The sequence below is a fragment of the Podarcis muralis genome, chromosome 6, assembly GCF_964188315.1.
Source record: "Podarcis muralis chromosome 6, rPodMur119.hap1.1, whole genome shotgun sequence".
NCBI classification, from domain to species: Eukaryota; Metazoa; Chordata; class Lepidosauria; order Squamata; family Lacertidae; genus Podarcis; species Podarcis muralis.
In genome coordinates this window covers 69749911-69771874 of record NC_135660.1, presented here as the reverse complement: position 1 = coordinate 69771874, position 21964 = coordinate 69749911, and the positions used below count along the sequence as shown (strand labels likewise).

Genomic DNA, 21964 nt, shown 5'->3' with positions numbered 1-21964 from the left:
TGACATCGAAATACCTTGCCTCCATCCTCGATTATTAAACACACAGTAAGGCCTAATCTTTGCCATTCTGATCCCATGGCCAAGGGCTCTCATTTTCTTCCATGAGAATGGGGTAATAAATATATGAACATATGTGAAAAGCCCATTGAAATCCTTAAATCAAACAATCCAATAAACTATGATGAAATGAATTCTCTTTTGTCTTGTTCTGCTCATTGAAACAAAAAACAAAAAACCCCACAACCCTCACCAAGGAAAATGTAACTTAAAATTCTCCTTTCCAACAAAGGGTATCCCTTCTTTTTTCTCTTACACACTCTCACACCCCAACGTGCCCAAAATGTATAGAACGGCTCACATTTGAGCAAACATGACCTGCTTACAATGTGGCTCTTGGGGGGTATTCTGTCCATCTCTGTCCCTACATACAAGTAGACTAAGTACCTGGGAGAAATGCACAGTATGAAAAATACCTGTATGAAGGAGGGTTAAACACACTCAAACTTACATGCTATCCTGACGTAAGCTCTTCGGCTTTTGGTGGTCCCAGCAGAGCTCCATGCCACACACTGGCACCAGTAGTCTTCTAAGCCAAAGAGTTCTTCCACTTGCTGTCGAGAGACTTCAATCTGGACTTCTCTTACAAGGAGCCCTGGAAGAGAAAACAAGGAGGAGGGTTACTGATGAGAAGCTAGGACTATGGACTCTCCTTCCTTGGAGGTTTCAAAGCAGAGCTTGGATGGCCATGGGCCATGGATGCTTTAGCTTGAGATTCTTGCATTGCAGAGGGTTGGACTCGATGACCCTTGGGCCCCTTCCAACTCTATGATTCTATGATATGGGAGGATATAGAAAGAAATGCCTGCATGGAAGCGAGAAATGCATACACAGGGTGAAGCAAGCGTAGAAGGGGAAATGGTGACCCTACACACCAGAAAGAAGGCATGGTTGACTATAACATCTATGGTTTCCTCACTACCTATGAAAAGAGCTTCAACTGATTTCATGATAGCACTCGTCAAATATCTGAAGAGCTGTCCTGCAGAAAATGAAGCAGATTTATTCCCTGTTGCTTTCAAGCTCCCCGCCTTGCATGAGACTTGACTTGTGCAATTACATACGGTTGGAATTAGGGTTGAATCACCATCACACAAGTCAAACATGTGTAAGATGAGGGTTTACTGTAACGTAGAAGGCAGCTCCCTGTCTCTCTTTTGGGCTAGGTAGCAGATTTGGCAGGGTTGCCTCATGTGGCACTTCCTTGGGGTTGTAGGGTTGGAAGCAGAAGTAAGGTGTTGGAGGAGAGAGCTGTGTGTGTCGTGTGGCTGGCTCTGTGTCCCCTAAGATGGCCTGTTGCCCTCCAGTGGAGGATGCTGACCCACAGCGAGTGTTGAAGTAAGATTCAACTGTCAGTATGGTGGAATGTGAGTTAGGGCGCCATCTTGTCTTTTGCCTCAGGCAACAAAATGTCTTGAGCTGGTCCTGCCTATTCCAAACGACGACCAAAGATTCAGGAGCCCTTTCTCACTTTTTCATCTTTTACCTCCACAGAGTGCTTCTTAAAATTAAGTTTGGAATACCTGCTTTGCCTGAAGATGGCCCAAGGTTTAATTCCCAGAATCTCTGGTTAGGGGGCTCGGGAAGAGACTTCAATCTCAAACCCTGGAGACCTGCTGCCAGGCCATGTAGACAAGAGTGAGCGAGATGAACCAATGGTCTGACTTCAGTAAAAGCAGATCTCAATGTCCACACATACTTTCTTTAATTGGCTAGGAGGCATGTACAGTCCAGGACAAAAGCCTAATATCTTGATGGGCCGTTGCCCCCCTTTTAAGCTATCTACAGTTGGTACACAGTTTTCTTGGTCCTACTAGGCCACATAAGGGGGGATCTGGTACTTTCATGTTATAGGGAAGATAAACTTCTACCAACCCTAGGGATAAAGTAGGGCAATAATGGTTGCTATGTCTGTCTGTCTGTCTGTCTGTCTCTCTGTGTGTTTGTGCGTGAAAAGAGGCAGTTGCAAAAAGAAAGAAGTGGAAGGAGGCGAGAATTTCAGACGATTAAGAACTGAGTACCAACAGGCTGAGCAAATGAAATATGTTTTGAAAGAAGAAGCTCCTCAAGTCATAAGGGAGGCTGTTTCTGGTCAAATGAACTTCCCATCGAGGGCAGAACTCTAGAGTCACCCAAGGGTGATAACTCTGATAGAGCCATTATCAACATTCAGCTGTTTTACGAAAGAGCCGCTATTACTACTGGCTAAGATATACCCCATTACTCCTCCTGTTTTAGTGCAACCTTAATCGCTTCACCGTCGCATTAAAAATCACAGCCTCAATTCAGCAAGGCACATAAGCATGTGCTTTAATCTTATTGCCTTAATATAGTAAAACCTCGTTGCCAATTGTCTACAAATGAAGAGCAGAGTGGATTCAGCAGCAGTTGAAGCAACTGCTTCTCTTGCCTTTCCCATTATGACAATTGTATTTCATTTGCTTATAAAACACACACACACACACACACACACACACACACGGTGGTACTAAAGATATGCAACACGAACTGAGCATGTTTATGCCCTCAATAAAGATGGCTGCTACTTTAATGAACATGGTAGGTAGAGACAGATAAAGGATTTGAGCCCGTTATGGCTGACATTTCCAACTGCTTTCTGTGGGTCTGGGAAGCTGCCATCTTATTAATAAAAATAAGTCTCAGAAGCCTCTTTCTATATACTTTAAGGCATCTGCTCAAATTCTAAACTACCAGGACTGACCCGTTCTATAAGTAAATGGTATATTTGCTCCATGACCTTCAAATCACTGCTGTTTTTCAAACCCAAACTTAATTACCTGTAGTGTTCATAAGCTGAAGGGTGACCATGCTTCAATTGTTATATCCACAGACAAAGTTTGTTTACCACAAACCCTTTCTGGTGCTCTTCCCTGGTTTTCTCACCAAAGAATATTGCAAATTGTAGCCCGAATGCATTAGTCTGTTCAGAGATCACTGAACACTCCTCACTGAATTCCCCGGGAAGAGGGCATGTCTGTTATAGCCTGGTGCTGCTACTGAGAATCAACTTCTGGAGATCTCGACCCTCTTCACCTTCTCTTGAAAGACAAGATTGCTTGTTAAACCCGTTTAAATCTGCAGGATATATTCATAGTGTTCTCTCATTCTCTTCTTAGACTCAGCAACTAGCCCAAGTCCCAGCTTTTGGAAGAAAGTACTTGGGAAGCCTGGGTTCAAATCCCCATTCAGTCATGAAGTTCACTGGGTGATGTGGGACCAGATACTATAGGGTTGTTGTGAGGATAAAATGGGAGTGGGAAAACCATGTATGCAGGGCCATCTTACCAATAGGTGCTAGGGGTGCGGGGCACCTGGGAGCCGGGCTCTAGGGGGCACCAGGCCGAGAGTCTGGGGCCTGAGAGTTGAGTCCAGGGAAGAGCCCGTCCGTCGGCTGGAGTGCTGTGGAGGGCTTTTCTGCTGCGGGCAGCTCTGCGCTGCAAGTTTGGGGGCAACCGAGCCAGCGAGATGCTGAGGCGGCTGGCCGGCTCTGCCCTCCTGCATGCCTGGGACTGGAGAACTGTATTGCAAAATTTTGAGAAGTGTGCATTTTGAAGAAGGGTGGCGGAATTTCAATCCGAGTAATGCTTAAACCACAGAGGCTAGGACTTGCCGATCAGAAGGTTGGCGGTTCGAAACCCCGCGATGGGGTGAGCTCCCGTTGCTCGGTCCCTGCTCCTGCCAACCTAGCCCTAGCAGTTCGAAAGCACATCAAAGTGCAAGTAGATAAATAGGTACCGCTCCGGCGGGAAGGTAAACAGCGTTTCCGTGCACTGCTCTGGTTCACCAGAAGCGGCTTAGTCATGCTGGCCACATGACCCGGAAGCTGTACGCCAGCTCCCTCGGCCAATAAAGCGAGATGAGCGCCGCAACCCCAGAGTCGGCCACGACTGGACCTAATGGTCAGGGGTCCCTTTACCTTTACTTTTAATGTTTGGGAAACGGAAAGTTTTGCAGGTTCACCTATAAATGCGAACAGAATTTAAATTCCCTTCCTTCCCTACCTGCAACCTGAGGACAAGTCTTACTTATTTTTTTGACAATTAAGTGCTTCTTGAATTCTGAATGTAAAGTAGAAATGGTATGATTGTGTGTGTGTCTCCCTACACCAAGTCCTTTGAGAAGGATGGAATGGTAGCCAGTTAAAATATTTTTAAAATGTTAATTCCTCCAACTTTCTCCTTTGCTGTACAGTGCCTGTGGATCACATCCTAACATGTCTCGCTCCTTTCGCTGGTGTGATGGTAGCGCAGGCGGGATGGCAGGAATGTGTGGCAAGTGGTCTCCTGGGACATTAAAGCCTCTTGCCCGCCTGTTGCAAATCCATTTGCTATTCATGCTGGCAACCTCAATCCTAATTAAATAATTTAGCCCTCGAAGGCATTTAATGTGGACTTTTTGCGTGAGTTCAACAGTGCAGCGCGGACTTGTTTAATGGAAGCTTTAATTACAGTTATATATTCATTTAAAATTGTTTTACAAAGAGAGATTGCACTGAGCAAATGGGAGAGGGAGAGAGAGAGAAAAAGAGAGAAAGGGGAAGAAAAGAAATATTTTCTGCCTGTTAATAATATACATTGCAACCATTTCTCGCTAATGAAAAAGAAGATGATGAGAGCCCAATTTATACCATGGCTTTTTCTTAAAACAAACAAACTAACTAACAAATAAATACCCAATACAGTGGTACCTCAGGTTAAGAACTTAATTCATTCTGAAGGTCCGTTCTTAACCTGAAACTGTTCTTAACCTGAGGTACCACTTTAGCTAATGGGGCTGCTGCCGCCATGATGCCAGAGCACTATTTCTGTTCTCATCCTGAAGCAAAGTTCTTAACCCGAGGTACTATTTCTGGGTTAGCAGAGTCTGTAACCTGAAGCACCTGTAACCTGAAGCCTCTGTAACCCGAAGTACCCCTGTATAGACAACCTCTTGCAAGATCCCTATTAGCACAACTAAGAAGGTGGGGAGTTTGTACAAGACACTGGCCCAGTTCATACATAATACTACGGTTTATTCTTGGCTTACCACTCATGATTTTTGGGGGGTGAGACAAACCATAAACCTGGCTTTATACACAACACTAAGCCAAACCATGACTTTTTGCTCTGGGTAGTATGGCAACAGTAGGACTGAGATGGGTGGGGGGAGGAAAAAAATTCTCATGCGGGGTACCCCATGCTTGCTCATTCATGCAAAACCACTGGGCGTTGGTGGGTTGGAACACACTGCTGTGGCCTGATCTAAGGTGGGTCACAACAGCATCACCACCACCATGCAAACATATGGGAAAGGAAAATCAACAAATGGGTCTCTCAAATGCATTTTTGGGTTGAAGGTGGGCCCTGGCTCTGAAAGGATTGGGACTACTATGCTATGACACTGTTTGGCTTGGCGTTGCATGTGAACCAGGCCATTCTCTTGTGGAGAAATTGCATGGGTTTGAGTTTTGTTTCTGTGGAATGGAGAGAACTTATCAAATATTAAGCACGCGGAAACACGTCTCCTCTAAGAGACAAGTCATGTGTGTGCATGGACTCTTCTCCTGCGATCATTCTTCTTGCATGTGAGTGCATTATACATGCTTATGGTGACCTTTTTTGTCTTCCACACTGCAGGTCTCCAGAACATATTCCACAGTTAACAGGGGGGGGGGGGAGTAGGGTAGGAGTCCTTGCTTGCAGAGAACCAAATCTTTTAAACCTCTGGTCCTACTACCCACTGCTATCCCTGAACCTCTTTCCCCCATGTTGGCCACTGCTGCTAATATACCTGCCACTGCTCTGCTTTTTAAAAATTTCAGCGTGGGTGTACGTACATGCATTTGCAAGGGGTCACTTCAATACACAAAGAGGGCAGAACTCTAACAATTAAAGTACAGCACGCATAGCAGACCATTTTGTTTGATGCTTGCACAAACTTAGAAATAAAAGTGATGGCAGCTGATGTATCAACGAAGGCGGATGCCCGATACTGAGTCTGAATGTTGCTACATCTAGCTCAGTGATGTCCACACTAACCAGCAGGATTCCCTGTTCGGCGACGCCAGAGTCTGAACCTGGGACTGTTTGCATGAAAGGTATGGGCTCCATTGCTGAGCTACAGCACCTCCCAGACAAAAGGGTTGGGGAGCAGGAGTGAGGAAAAACAAGAAGGCACCACAAGGATGAAAGATCATGTAATGGAATTAGCAACACCTCTCTGAAATTACCAAAATGGCCACACCTGTTTAATCAAGCCTGTCCCCGTGCACAGTCCTGGCAAGGGTGCACACTCAGCAGTATCAGACATTTACCAATAAGTGCAACCAGCCACCCTCTCAGTCTCCTCCGCAAGTTGGCTGTTGGTACTTGTTTGCCATTTCCAAAATGGATCTTATCTAGGGCAACAGGGCAGGTTATATTTGCATCTTCAGCACAGCACCCAAGTTCCATTGCTGATAAGTAATGGGGGTGGGGGGTCGGAAGCAGCTAAATGTGAAGCTGACTGTGTAGGTAGGTGATATGTCAAAAGCCGTCCTGCATTTCTAAGGGTGCAGGGATTGCTCATTGCTCACAGCAACTATCCTTTGGCCAGAAAACATAGGCTGCGCAATCAGCCCTCAGAGATGATTTCATGAGATTTGAATTATGGTGGTGCAGGTCACACACTTTTCTGAACTGGTCATAAGTTGACTCTGTTTCTGACATGTGTAAATTCAGTGCTTGGCCGCAACGAACTGATCAGGCCTAGGTTGTCAAAGTGTCATCAGTACCCACACTAAGCACCTCAGAAGATTTACCATGTGCTATTACACTGCTGAAGCAATTAGCATACTAAGGAGCTTTTCTTACATTCTAAAGGAGCAGAAAATGCCCTCAGGTGGAAACCATACAATGAGCGACCTTGTAATGAGTTCTTGGAGTGAAACTGACAAGAGTAGTTTTAATGGGCAGAAGTTATAATGCTATTTATAAGTAGTTGGCACTGTATTAAAATCCATCCCAGATTATGCCACCCATTTAGCTACCTCTGTTGTTTAGAATATTTCCTCACTTAACAAAATGACCCAAACCCTAAAAACCTCATCTGGACAGGTCTGGCCCTTCTACTAGTGACTCCCTTTTCACAATGGCTCTCGAAGACTCTTCATCCATGACTGAGGAAAATCTAGAGAAGTGCTCTAAGCAGAACATGACTTAGGATCAAGCTGGGCTGAATATTCCCCTCTTTTGTGGAACCACTTGTCCTTCACAAGAATGGGGGGGGGGATATTAAGCAACTGTAAGACAGGGTTGGGGAGAGAGAGGCAGGTGAATGTTAAGATATTTTCAGACCTGTTTTTAAAGATGAGATGGCTGAGGGGTTATCAGCTGAAGTGGTGACGTGTTTTTTGTTATAAGAGAAAAGGCGGAGATTTTTGAAAGCTAAGATTAAATATTACTTAACATTTGCTCCATCCCCTGAAGTCAGAGGAAAATAGTACTTCAGCCCTGGATCGGTATGGAACAAGTACTTAAACTGAAGCCTGCCAGAATCTTTCACATCTGCCTAACCATGGCTAGTTTGCCTGTGTGTGTGTGTGTGGGGGGAGAGAGAGAGAGAGAGAGAGAGAGAAAGAAAGAAAGAAAGAAAGAAAGAAAGAAAGAAAGAAAGAAAGAAAGAAAGAAAGAAAGAAAGAAAGAAAGAAAGAAAGAAAGATCTCTCTCTAGATTTTAGTATGCTAGAATTGATCAGAAAAGTTGGTGTGAACATATAGGCAATACAGGATCCCTTACTGTATTTCAAAAAGTATAAGAACATAAGACTGGCAATCCTGGATCAGATCAAAGGCCCACCTCGTCCCATCATGTTCCTGGCAGTGGAAAGTCAGGTCCCTCTGGGAAGCCCACAAGCAAGTTACAGGGACAGTCAGTGCTAGTTTGGGGGTAAGCCAATTCCATGCACACGTAGCCCATTTCCAGGGTTGTGCTAGGACTCCATGACTTAAATCATGAAGCTTGGTACTGGGACATCGCCTGATGAGCTTGTTTCAAACAAGACTAGGATGCAATTTCTCATGGCACTGATCAGGTGTGGGCACAATATCCTTGAACTGAATTTGAACCAGTGTGAGTTATCTGAGGATCTGTCTGTCACAAAGCCAAGGAGACCCGGTTCTATGAAGTTCAATCGCAACAAGGCTTCTAACGTCCTGAGGCAACAATCTATAAATCATTCACTTTGGTGGGCTAGCCCCATTCAAGTTCACAACAGAAGGCTGCTGGAAGATGGCTGTAAAATCCTTGAAAATCCCCAAGAGCATCTCAGCATAAAACTGAACTTTCAGTCTGGATTCTTGTGGGGAACCTACTGCTAACCTCTTGCCACGGTAAAAATTGACTACGCTTCCCTACTGTTGCTTTCTTGTTCTTAGCAAGTTTCTGATCCAAGGCAGAATTTTACCAACCCTTGCTTTTAAGATTATGTGATTTTCTTAAGAACCTCTTGTGAAACACTTTACTGGAAAATCTAATGAAAATATGCCTAAACAGTTGTTATTAAATGCTAGCATGAATTTGCACGTTAAGAGTGGGACTTTGTTTCTTCCACCACAGACATGTTGATACAATTCACCCTAATAGGATGTTGAAATTAATTACACCGTGATTCAGTGTTATCAAGGGCTTATCTAAACAATTGGGTGTAGTACATTACTACTACTCTGGCTTGCAGACATTTTACCTCCAGGAAAATCTTTCTATATCAGTCTGCTTTCAGAGAACCATGTGAACTGCAGATGATTCTGGGGGTTCCCTTTAGAGAGAGAGAGAGCTGGCCAGGCCAGTTCATGAGCTGAGTGTGTCCCCTAGAACAGTATCTCTCAATCTTTTCAGACCTGGGACCCTCCTTTAACCACAACAAACAATTGCAGATCCATCTGTGTCTATGTCTACCTCTATGTCTCACTCCATATATTTCCATGGTGGTAGAGTGCTCTGTGGTTTAACCCACAATGCCACCCGCCACAGAGCCTAGGGCTTGCCAATCAGAAGGTCGGTGGTTCAAATCCCCGAGATGGGGTGAGCTCCCGTTGCTCAGTCCCAGCTCCTGCCAACCTAGCAGTTCGAAAGCATGTCAAGTGCAAGGAGATAAATAGGTATCGCTCCGGCGGGAAGGTAAACGGCATTTCCATGCGCTGCTCTGGTTCGCCAGAAGCGGCTTAATCATGCTGGCCACATGACCCGGAAGCTTTACGCCAGCTCCCTCGGCCAATAAAGTGAGATGAGCGCCGCAACCCTAGAGTCATCCGCGACTGGACCTAATGGTCAGAGGTCCCTTTACCTTTAGAGTTGCTCTGCTTTTGTGCTGTTCTACTTTAGATCAGGCTATGACCCAATGGCAGGTCTTGACCCACCAGCTGAAGACCACTACCCTGAAACACACCCAACATTATCAGGTGGCTGCTCATTTCAGGGGGCAACACTGATGCACAAGCTGATTGTCAGAAAGGCTTGGCCACCATGTCTGGTCTCCTCACTGAAGAACCTCTGCTAAGCTTTCATAGAGACAGAAGTTTGGAGAGAGAGAGAGAGAAATCACTTGCTTTGGCCCAGTGCTCTTCCTCTGAGCAGGCGTCCCAGAACTGCTCTGAATGAGAGACAGGCTAGGAGAACTTTTGTCAGTTTTAATTCTCAGCTATCAAAAGAAGGCAAGTCAAAGTATTTTCAAAAAATATATTATATAACATATGGGGACATGCTCTGCAGCATATGCCTCAATGAAGAAACAAAAATCTAAGATATAAAATATCATGCTCGAAGGGTAGAAAAGAAGAGTGGAGCTGACACATAGAGCCGGCCCAGGATATTTTGGTGTCTGAGGTGAAGGTATCTTTCTTCAGTACTGGCAATGGAACAGTGCTCTCCTCTGCACCTGAAGGCAGCAGGCTAAGCTAGGGAGCTAATTTAGGCTGGTTTATGGTGTAGGCATGGGACATGGGTGGTGCTGTGGGTTAAACCACAGAGCCTAGGACTTGCTGATCAGAAGGTTGGCGGTTCGAATCCCCGCGACGGGGTGAGCTCCTGTTGCTCGGTCCCAGCTCCTGCCCACCTAGCAGTTCAAAAGTACGTCAAAGTGCAAGTAGATAAATAGGTACCACTCCTGCGGGAAGGTAAACGGAGTTTCCGTGCACTGCTCTGGTTCGCCAGAAGCGGCTTAGTCATGCTGGCCACATGACCTGGAAGCTATACGCCGGCTCCCTTGGCCTAAAGAGAGATGAGCGCCGCAACTCCAGAGTCGGCCACGACTGGACCTAATGGCAAATACAGTTCTGTCCTCTAACTTCCTCACTGCCACTCCCTGATCTCCAAAATGTGATGTGAGGCAGCTGCCTAAATCTACCTAGTGGTAGGTCTAGTCCCGGGTGGGCCTGAGAGATGGTTCGATCCTCTAAGCCTTCTCACCTGTGATTTCGTCCAAGCTCTCTGTGGTGATGTGATCGTTCTGGTTCACCCACTCGCCGTTGCACTTGAAGTAAATCTGGGTGGCAGGGTTGGCTCTGCAGATCAGTTCCACTGGCTTGTTCTTCACAATGTAGGCATCTTGTGGCTCCAGTAGGAAATGGGGAAGGGACTCTGCAGGGGCTGATGGGAAGGAATCTGGAAGCACCTCTCCATACTCAATCCCTGCAATGGAAGAGGAGAAATGTGAGAAATTTAGCTCCACGTGCTTCAAGCAGCAATGCAGACCTCATAACCCGACATCAGTTCTTGGCTTTGAAAGAACGGTGTCTGATGGACAACAACCTGAATTTCATAACTTTTTGACTCCTTGTCAGTTGCAGCTTCCTTTATTCTTACCCCCATAGTCATTGGCCCAATTCAGATATATACCCTGTGGTTTACAAGCAAGGACTGTAGTAACTACTGTTTCCTCGTTTGGGATTCTTGCATTAAGGCACTCAAGGGAAAAGAAAGGGAGGACAGAGAGTGCAAACACAACTATTGTTCTCAGTGCAATGCTGCATGGTGTATTGGGTCAAGAATATCATAGCTGAACCAGGTCATTGTCACTTCCTTTCTCTTGGAACACCAAACCTTAACAGAGATGCAAGCAAGGAAGCATACTTCTGAATGGGACAATTCCTACAGAACCAGCAGAGTGTGCTATTTGAAGACCCATTTACATATGCTTGCTCATAACTAAATCCCATGGAATTCAATATAGGTTACACATGGGCAAGTCATGAAAGCTACTATAACACTGTGGGAAAGAGATAGAATCTGGAAGTCTCTGGTTCTGCCATGGACCATATAGATGGCTTCAGACAAGACACTATTGCCACAGCTGTCAACTTTTCCCTTTTCTTGCGAGGAATCCTATTTGGAATAAGGGAATTTCCCTTTAAAAAAAGGGAAATGTTGACAGCTATGACTATTTCTCAGTCACGTTCCTGCTCCAATCAACAGTATGGGGATACTACCCTGCAGGATTAATGAGATATAAAGTATTTGGATGTCCTAAAGCACAGGTGGACAATCCAGAGCTATGGGGGTCAACTTTATTTTAGGTAGCCCCTGATGCCCTTCTGAATCTGCCCCGGTAACTGATTAAAGAACAGAAAACATAAAGTAGGGGTAAATGGACAGTTCTCAAAAAGGACTTGGGTTCCTCCAAAGATCAGTGCTGGGACCTGTGGGGTTTTTTTTTTAAGTTCTTCATAAATGAAGTAGAGTTATGAGTGAGCAGTGATAGGGCAAAGTTTGCTGATGACACCTAATTGTTGAGGGTGGTAAGAACAAAAACAGGTTGTGAAGTGCTCCAAAACGATCTCTCAAAACTGCGTAAACGTGCATTAAAATGGCAACTACAATTCAGTAGAAGCACAGTGCGCACTAGGGCAAAATTAAAATAAAACCCCTATGTCATATATATGTTTATGGGATATGAACTTGTGGTGCCTGACCAAGAAAGGTAGCAGATCAATAGCTTGCTTGAAATGTTGACCCATCGCTGGCATGCGGCCTGTGTCAGATTACCCCTGAGAGAATGAGATCTTCAACAAAAGAAAAAGTTGCCTGCCCCTTTTCTAAAGCATCATACAGATGCTAAACATATTACTGCCAAGTGGAGGTAGGATTGCATCCTTCATGTGTTACAGCCACATGGCAGGGATCTTGACTGCACTCCAGTCACTTAGCAATACAGTGAGAGTTGCATGATAAAACTGGAGCCAGACTGGCAGGCCCTGGGAGACACAGGACACCCAGGTCTGGGTGCTTCGTTCCTGGCTTTGAGCCCTGAGGAGATATATGTACTCAGACTCTTGGGAAAGGGCAGCTGCATACACAGAAGAGAGTACAGTATGTAGGGGGAGATACATAATGTGTTTTCTGTTGGGGGAAATACTCCAGGGGATATTCCTCTGAGATGGGCAGCCCTGAAGGATGAAGAGTGGGGAAAAGCCTCTTAAGTATAGAATATAGGACAGAATATAAGTAATAAGCATTTCATATTCAGAGAACATTCTCCACTAGGCTGTAGCAATTTTGAAAGGGATTACAACACAGATCGACCCTGCCTGCCAACTGCACCATATTTCTCTCTCTCTCTCTCTCTCTCTCTCTCTCTCTCTCTCTCTCTCTCTCACACACACACACACACACACACACACGCACACACACACACACACGGTAGGCACTGTGTGCTGCTATTAAACCCTCTGAGTACTGGCAGAGCTAAGGCAAGCATGGTGTTCCTATGATGTTTCATGGTTCAAGCATGCTTTGCGTCCAGCCTGCTTGGCACTGCCAAGGGTCTTCCTGGGCACTGCAGGATAAAGACCAAAAGTAAACAAACAGTTGCAACGAAGCAAAAATCTAGGATTGAAAGATACCAGGCAAATCTAGGCAGTCTTGGGGATGAGCTTCCAAGTTACACAGAAGAAATGAGGTCTTGGATAATATATTGCCTTCAGCTGCTGGGTCATGCCACACAATTGAGCTGCACAATCATTCACACACACACACACACACACACACACACCTTTTTTAAAGGGGGGGTTATTTATTAAGTAAAGAAAGAAGAGAAAGTCAGAAAGGCAAGAATGGAAGAAAGAGAGCAGGAGAGAAGGAGAAGGAAGATGGGCATATATTGTAATAGCTGAAAAGTGGATCCCATGGTACAGACTGAACTTGTGAGATTGGACTAAAGGGAAATGCATTGGTAGTAGGGCTGCCATATTTTGAAGAGCAAAAAAGAGGACACATTTGCCGACTTCTGCTTTTAACTATGGATCGCTATGACGACTCTCGTTTTACATACCCATGAAAAAGAGGACCTGCCCTGGAAAAGAGGACATATGGCAACCCTACAACCCAAATTAAGTACCAGCCAATCTTGAGGTTGCCCACAAATCACCAGGGCCTGCCATTTTGAGTCCTTTAGAAAACAAACTCCAACGGGAAATAATGATTAGGCCCCAGGAAGCTAGATGCCAGAGATGTATCCTGAGGGGGGGGGGGGATCAGCCTGTGAAAACACACACACACACACACACACACACACACACACACACACACACACACACACGGCTGACCATTTAAAATCCATTTAGGAAAATTGACTTTCCATTTCCATTTTAACACAGCACTAGGGAAAGCAGTAGGACATTTGTCATAATCCATTAACTGCTCTTTTGGAAACAACGAATTAAACTCCAGGCTAATCTCTCTTTCTCTCTCATGCTCCCTGGTTTCTTTGCTGCTGCTGCTGCTGCTGCTGCTGCTGCTGCTAGGCATCCCCTTCCTAATTTCATTTGCAGGTCTGTAATTTTCTCAGCACCCGACCAATTGCACAGGGATGCAGAGTGTAATTAGGGCACACAATGTCCTCCTGGCGAGCCCTTGTGAGCCTTTGCACAGCTGCAGCCCAAAGCAGTTCGCTGGGTACCCAGGAGCACCCCAGAGCGGAACGGAGGAGGCAGGAAGTTGCAGGGCAGGCAAGATGATGGTTTTGTGATGAATGGGCCTTTCTGGAGCTAAAATTGAAAAAGGCTCAAGTCCAAGATGATCATTTGGAATAAAATGCCCTGCAGTGTAGGTCCCATAGCTTAAAGACAGCAGAGTGGTGATTACAGATTGTTCTCTCTGACCGCCTGTTGTTTGAGCTTTGAATAAAAACCATTCACACACACACACACAACAACAACCCCCAAAGCAGAACAGAATGCCCTTAGCAGAGAAAATAACTAGCATTCAAGTTTGACAAAAGCCAGGATCATCAGAATTCTCTGGTCCAATGATAACAAGCATTTGGAGATGGGGAAGACATGTTAAGTTGTGAAGGTTTTGTTATAAATAAGGTGCCCCCCCCCCAAAAAAAATTGCTTGTGAATATTCTGGGCACAATTTGAGCTCAAAGCAGCCTGTACTGCCATATCTCAAATATTTCCCAAGATATCATTTTGTTTAGTCGTTTAGTCGTGACCGACTCTTCGTGAGCCCATGGACTAGAGCACGCCAGGCTCTGCAACCACAACTATCTAATAGCTGTATTTGGCAATTCAGCCTCAGACAATAAAATGGAACCAGATGGTGACGCAAATCCCAGGGTCTGGTCTGAAGGCATGGGAGTCTACCACCTTGCTGAAGCTAAGCAGGTCCAGGTCTGGTTAGGTCCTGGATGGGAGCCACATGTACACCACCTTGGGGACCATGGTGGATGAAAGGCAGGATATAACTGTGATAAAATACAATAATAAATAAACGTCCTCTGGCCCAGGGGAAAAGAGGAAAAAGTGGTTGTGGTCATCAAAGCAAGGGAACTCCATAAGTGACTCTTGGCATATGTGGTTTCAGACACGCCACAGGCACCTATCAGGAAGTGGTGGTTGTGGGAAAAAGTCTCAGGGCCAACCCCAGAGATTGGTAACATACCTAAGCCTATGCGCCATCTCCCTGACTGCACCACGGAAACACAGATAAGGCCCATAAATATTGATTGCTCTCCACTCTGCCTCTCCTTCATCTGCCTGAGGAAAAAGGCATTTATGCTCTATGCCTGAGCTGCAGGCTGTTTTTATGACTTTGTTTTACAGCTATAATGCCACGATCATTTATAAAGCAGGTTTGTATATAAAGAATGTAAACATTAGAAATCCATTAGTCTCTTAAAGTGCGTCTGGCAAAGTTCTTCTCCCCCAAGTCACTCCTCTCCCTCCGCCCCTTTGGTAATCTCCACGTCCTCTCTCAGGCTGGGCTGAGGGGAATTTCAAAAGATTACAAGTACTTAAAGATATATTATCCCTGGCCAGGGTTGTAACACAGGCCTGAAGCTACCAATTAAGTTTTCTCGTTGCTGTTTGCTTGTGCTGATGTGTTTCTGTTGTTGGAATTTTTATGTTGTTGCTGGCATGTGTGTGTGTGCGCGCACACACATTTAAAGCCCAGGATAGAGGACTAACCACACAGCCCTTTGCAAAGGAAAAATGCCAGCACCTCTGCCATGGAAGAGACATCTGGAAGGAGAGCACAATTCATCTTCCAGCTCCTGACATTCCTTCATTGTCAGCCTCTAACTCAGGGCACCTGAGCTCATGCTGAAAGATGCCCCTCAGCTAAAGGGATGTCCCTTATTCCTGAACATGACAGCTCCATCGGACATAATGGATGCCCCGTATTTCAGAAGCGCCTTGCTCAATACGTGGCATTTCGCAGAGCAAACTCTTTGCTGCTTTTCTCGGTGTTAGCTGCTGTATTGGTCCCAGAGAACAAGGCTCACAGAGCCTGGAATGTCAGGATGTGTCAGGATGGTGCTGGGGGCTGCTGTCGAAAACAGTAGCAGCACCTCCCCACCCCATGTTAACATCTGGGTTACTCAATGCATGTTGCAACATCGTTGTGCTGTAAATTTCCCTGAGTCTGTATCAGGCAATCAATGAAGTGCAGACAACGCTTGCAGCATTGCAGTGTCATGACCCTAGATGTTATGGGACTGAGGAGAAGGAACCACAGGGCTGCACCCCCACAACTTCTGTAATCTCTAGATCTTGCCCGAGGTGGCACATTTTCCTTAGAGGGTTCAAAATGTTTGCACAAAACTTTGGAGTTACAATGAATTCACACTTTGTGCCCTCCAGATATTGTGGAACTAAGAATCTCAACAGCCCCAGCAAACAGGACCAGTGGGCAGGGATGACGGAAGTGATCACCTGGCTGAGGTTATCTTAGATGCTCAGATTGTGGGAGGGGAAGAGGGAAAGATTGATACTGCACTGCTAGACAGATGAAATTTGAAAGAGAAGAACCCTACATTTACTACTATTTATAAAACATATAAGGTTAAGCTTTTATTACAACAGGGTGCTACAGAACTGTAAGAACATAGAGCAAGTCAGACACTCCTCACCTTTGCGCTAACTAATATTTAAAATGCAAGGTCTGGAATCATAAAAAGGAGTGCATTTAATTAGTTTGGGTTTCTTGCAGCTTCATAGCACCTCACTATTTTGGGACACTCGATCTGCCAATGCTATCATGAATGTCCACAGGACAACACCTCAGGTTGGTATGCAGCACTCGAAAGCCTGCTTTACCCCAGCAAAATAGTTTAACACTACTGGGTAACTGCCCACACTCTCTGTTTTATAGGTATAATAATGATAGGCTTAATCTGCATTGGCACTGACAAGGTAATTTTTTTAAAATGTATACAAACTCAACTACTCTAGAATTCTGGATGTCTGAATTGTTTTTTTATTAGGGAGCAATCACTTCTCCACTAGGCAGAGCAGCATGAAAGGCTTAAAAATTAACCAAGAAGTTCCTTCTATAGACAATGGATGTTTCACTCTAGGCTTCTCTTTGGCTAATCGGCTTTTCTAAATGTCAGTAATTACTATGAATTCTTTCACTGGCTAAGGAAATCAGCCCTGAGTGCTCACTAGAAGGACAGATCGTGAAGCTGAGGCTCCAGTACTTTGGCCACCTCATGAGAAGAGAAGACTCTCTGGAAAAGACCCTGATGTTGGGAAAGATGGAGGGCACAAGGAGAAGGGGACGACAGAGAACGAGATGGTTGGGCAGTGTTCTCGAAGCTACCAGCATGAGTTTGACCAAACTGTGGGAGGCAGTAGAAGACAGGAGTGTCTGGCGTGCTCTGGTCCATGGGGTCACGAAGAGTCAGACACAACTAAATGACTAAACAACAGCAACACACTGAAAGGAAGGAGCAAGCTGGTTTCTCACAAACAAATGAGCAGAACAGTGCCTCCATATTTTGCCATATATATTGGGTTCTACAAGGGCTAAATGCTTCTGAAAAAAAGAAAGAAAGAAAGAAAGAAAGAAAGAAAGAAAGAAAGAAAATGTAATCTAGAGACTATAGTTTATGGTGTTTGTGTGGGCTGTTCCTTCTTGCACCTATTCCTTGACACTCATGAATACTCTCCTGAGACCTGTGGAAGAGAGGAGGCCTATTTACAAACAAGAGTTTATTCACATAGCTACCAGGAAAAAAATGTAGAATTTTCCTTAAATACTTTTATCTCCAAGCCCTGACGCCTTCAAAATGTGACAGCTTCCTGCATGTTGATGCTACCCCACAAAAGGACTAAAACTAGCACACACTGCCATGTAATATGGCTTTCAGAAAGTCACTTGAAATAGCCTGCTCACTTGTTTCGCCTAGCAGGAAAAGAAAAAAAGAAGTAGGAGACAGACTGCTCCACTTTTGCACAAGGCAATAAGAACAGCCTCCTGCGGGGGTATGTCAAATGCTCACTATTAATCTAAAGGAAATCAAGGCCATTTTCTTTAGCCAACGAGACACTTGCTGCTTCTTTGCTGATTATAATTAAGGCTATCTGGTCATCAGAAGTTGGGGTTCTGTGCTCTCTTTCTTTTTCGAATGGAGAAAATCACAGATGAGTCAGAGCTTAATTTGGATAAAATTGTGGGCTTGTGGGTTCATTCCCAATTATGGTTTTCCTTCCCCCCTGGTGATCTGGATCCTTCTCTTAACATTTCTATCTTTCCAAAACTCCCTTTGGACCACAGGACGGGAGAGCAAGCTCCTGAATAGGGAGTGATAAGAATCTAGAATGGTTCCCCAGAAAGCATGGCATGGCCTCTTAGGATAAGGTATCATTTCTGCTCTGGGATGAGCACCAGACTTCTAAAGTGAGAACATAAAAGAGGATCAGACTCACTTATGGAGGACAAGGCTATCAATGTCTACTAACCATGGCATTTAGGTTCCACTCCACTGTTGGAAATCATATGCTTATGTTACACTAGTTGCTGGAACTCACTAGTAGGGAGAGCGACGTTGCACTGAGGTTGTGCTTCGGGGCTTCCTGTAGGTATCTGTGAGAACGGGAGGCTGTACCAAATGGGTCTCTGGGCTGGCTCAGGAGGGCTCTTTTCATGTGCCAATGCTATTAGCCCTTCATGCCCTTGCTCAATTCAAAGTAAAGCTATTAAAAGTCACTGCCAAACAGGGCAGTCAGCTCCCCAGGCTTTTTCGTTTAAAAACATGCCCCTGTTAAAGCAAAATAATAATTGGCTGCTGCTCAGGACCTTAAGCTGACCAAAGGTTGTCGAGGAGGCAGCAATGGTTGCCTTCTTTCTTCAAAAAAACCCAAACAAACAACTAAAACACTAAATACTGCCTGGTCCAATAATGCTGTATAAAACAGATGAAGCACTAGATGGATAATAGAAGTGACAACGGGGGCAAGGGGAAAAAATTGCCTCTGCCTTGCAGGTTATGCAAGCTGGTGTTCAAGTGAATCACGGGCAGGGGGAGAGAAAGAGATGTTGGGCTGGAGAACGAAGGATGTTTTTTGGGGGGGGAGAGGTGGGGGGAAGTAACACGCAGAGCACATTTATCATAAGTAATCAAAACAGTCTTTCAGACCCCTCGTTCCCAACCCTTGCTCATTCCAGCCAGCCTGACCACCCACCGCATGGGAAACCTCTTGCATTTTCTCCACTCAGCTGATGCTCTCAGTGGGGGGAAAACCCCATTTATTATTTTGGAGTTGGGGGGGTGGAGGGTTGCAATGCACACAAAACAGCCTCTTTCTCTTTCACACAAGTTGCATTGTAGGCAAAGGGATTGATGGTCTTGGCTTTTCTTCATGGGGGCGGGGCGGGGGAGGAAAAGCAAGAAGCAATCTCTGTTAAGGGAGCCTTGCATTAAGGAAAAAATAAAACAAAATCCAGTATCAAACAAAATCTGATGGTATTTTTTTTTTGGGGGGGGAGCAGTTGTCACAGTGGGCGACCCCTTATGAAGAGATGGAATCCGTCTCTCCCACCAACAGCAGATAGTTTATGGGTCCCATTCAACAACCTGTTATTTTCAGCTGGTTTAGCAGGGAACATACCATTGCCCCATGCCTTTTTTAAAATACATTGGAAGTAGCACGGAGGAGAAGAGAGATTGTCAGAAGGGGTGCGGGAAAGGATGGCAAAACATAAACAAAACAAAAAGCAGAGCAGGTGCAGGGCACCCAGACCACACCTGCACAGCTTGCAACCTAACAAGTCAAAGTGAGTCTGTTAGTCACGTTTGCCCATAGCCCTACAAAGCCCTTGCCTGCTACCTGCTGGGAACTACAAAAGCAGGGATGTGGTCAAGTTCCTAGTCCGGCACAAGGCATAGCTGGTGGGTTGTGAGTTGGGTAGGCCTGGTCTGAAAATACTTTAGGAGAAGCTGCACAGAGCAGAATCCGCAGTGCAGTGTTGGGGGAAGCGCAGAAATTTCTCACGAGAAAAAGCTTTAAGGAACGCAGCAACAATGAAAAGATATTGGGGGTGGGGGGAGGAGATGTAGTCTGCACTGTAATCAATTGCAATTTCAACCTGAATTCATCCAAAGGATCGTCCTTTTAATCTTTCCATGAATCTGGCCCCCACATTGTCCCTCGACCAATATGTGCACAGACACACATACATATATGCACTGAGATATACTTTCACACAAACACACAGAGGGCTAGAATGCTGCCCTCCTGCTTGTGTTGCTCTCCTTGTGCTCTATTCCATGGCAATCGAGGTTGCAAAGAACATGCCTGGAGAATGAGAGAGATTCTGATACACACACACACACACACACACACGCCAAGCACTCCCTGTGCTTTTTCAGACGCACACCATAAAACTATTTGAGGCGACACACACTATCAAGTATTGTAGACCACAGAGGGCTGCGCTCATTCAGAGCGCTTCTGTCCTGATCTGAAGAAGTCACCGCAAAATTCTGTAATTTCAGTCAGATAACCAAGAAAGTAATGTCTGCCTTGTCATCGTTCAGCCCTTGGAACTCTCTCTCTCTGTCTCCCCACACCCTCAAAATGGTGTAACTGCATGAACACAAAAATATGTACCGAATCAAAGACACCAAGAGTGAAGGGCAAAGTCCTGCAAGGACACAATCCTGTGGCAGTCAGGGAAGCTGACTGTGGGTCACCTCATGACAGTGCAGTTCTGGGAGAATAAAACCACGTCCTTACCTCTATCAGGGCAATCCTGTGTTCTCAGGCCTAACTTTATGTTTTGTTTATTTACTTTATAAGTCGCTTTGCCTCCAAACATTTTATTTTTTTCCTGTTTCATAAAATTTATACACTACTTGATTGTAAAAAATTTTTCCTCAAAGCAGTTTACAACACCCCCCAATAAAATCAGGGGGGGGGGGGGGAATCACAGCCATACTTTGAAACATGCAAAAGCTAAAATACTAAAACAGATTAAAATTACCTTAACTTTCTAAGCATCTGGGGACAGTTGGTACAGCATGAGACTCTTGTTCTTTGGGTCTTGTGTTTGAGTCCCATGTTGGGCAAAAGATTCCTGCATTGCAGGGGTTGGTCTAGATCAGGCATCCCCAACCTTTGGCCCTCCAGATGTTTTGGACTACAATTCCCATCACCCCTGACCACTGGTCTATTTATCTAGGGATCATGGGAGTTGTAGGCCAAAACATCTGGAGGGCCGCAGGTTGGGGATGCCTGGTTCAGTGTTTCCTAAACTTGGGTCTCCAGCTGTGTTTCGACTAGAACTCCCATCATCCCTAGCTAGCAGGACCAGAGGTCAGGGACGATGGGAACTGTAGTCCAAAAAACCCAGTTTGGGAAACACTGGTCTAGATGGACCTTGGGATATCTTCCAACTCTACAATTCTAAGTTTCTATGGGAAGGCTTGTCTAAACAATAATGTTTTTAGCAGGCACCAAAGAGAGTACTGTGAAGGTGGCCTGCTTGATCTCAATAGGCAGGGGGTTCCAAAGTGTAGGTGCTGCCACACGATGAGACACAGAGCAGGTAGTCTGTGTCACCTGTAGAAGTGCCAATTCCACCAACGTTCATAGTGGACGCATGTGGGTTGAAGCAATCTCATAGGTAAACTGCTTCCAAGTTGTTGAGGGCTTTATATGCTAATAGCAACACCTTTAATTTGACCCAGTAGCCAGGCAGCAACCTGGTGCACAGGTGCTGCATGCTGGCAAGGCTTCACTCCTGTTAGCAATTGTACTGCAGCATTCTTGTGTTCCTATTGGACCTCCTTCCCTCCCCGGGCCACACTACACTGGTACCTCGGGTTAAGTACTTAATTCGTTCTGGAGGTCCGTACTTAACCTGAAACTGTTCTTACCCTGAAGCACCACTTTAGCTAATGGGGCCTCCTCCTGCTGCTGTGCCACCGCCACACGATTTCTCTTCTCATCCTGAAGCAAAGTTCTTAACCCGAGGTACTATTTCTGGGTTAGCGAAGTCTGTAACCTGAAGCGTATGTAACCTGAAGCGTCTGTAACCCGAGGTACCACTGTACTCACTTGCCCTGCTTCAAACCTGTAGTATTTCTGCCTGCCTGGAATGTGTCTTTGAATTCTGACAATGCCTCCTGTTTGCCTGGATGAAAG

At 45.3% G+C, this 21964-nt stretch overlaps 1 protein-coding gene across 2 annotated transcripts in view; it reads right to left on the bottom strand.

Annotated features, from left to right (window-relative positions):
- Positions 1-21964, bottom strand: part of UNC5B (unc-5 netrin receptor B) — a 162416-nt gene that overhangs the window by 40549 nt on the left and 99903 nt on the right. For both annotated transcript variants that reach the window (XM_028729547.2, XM_028729548.2), the window contains exons 2-3: positions 10500-10721; positions 509-652 (exon numbers count right to left, since the gene is read on the bottom strand). In XM_028729547.2, the coding sequence (XP_028585380.2) occupies positions 509-652; positions 10500-10721 (366 nt within the window). The remainder of the gene's footprint in view (positions 1-508; positions 653-10499; positions 10722-21964) is intronic.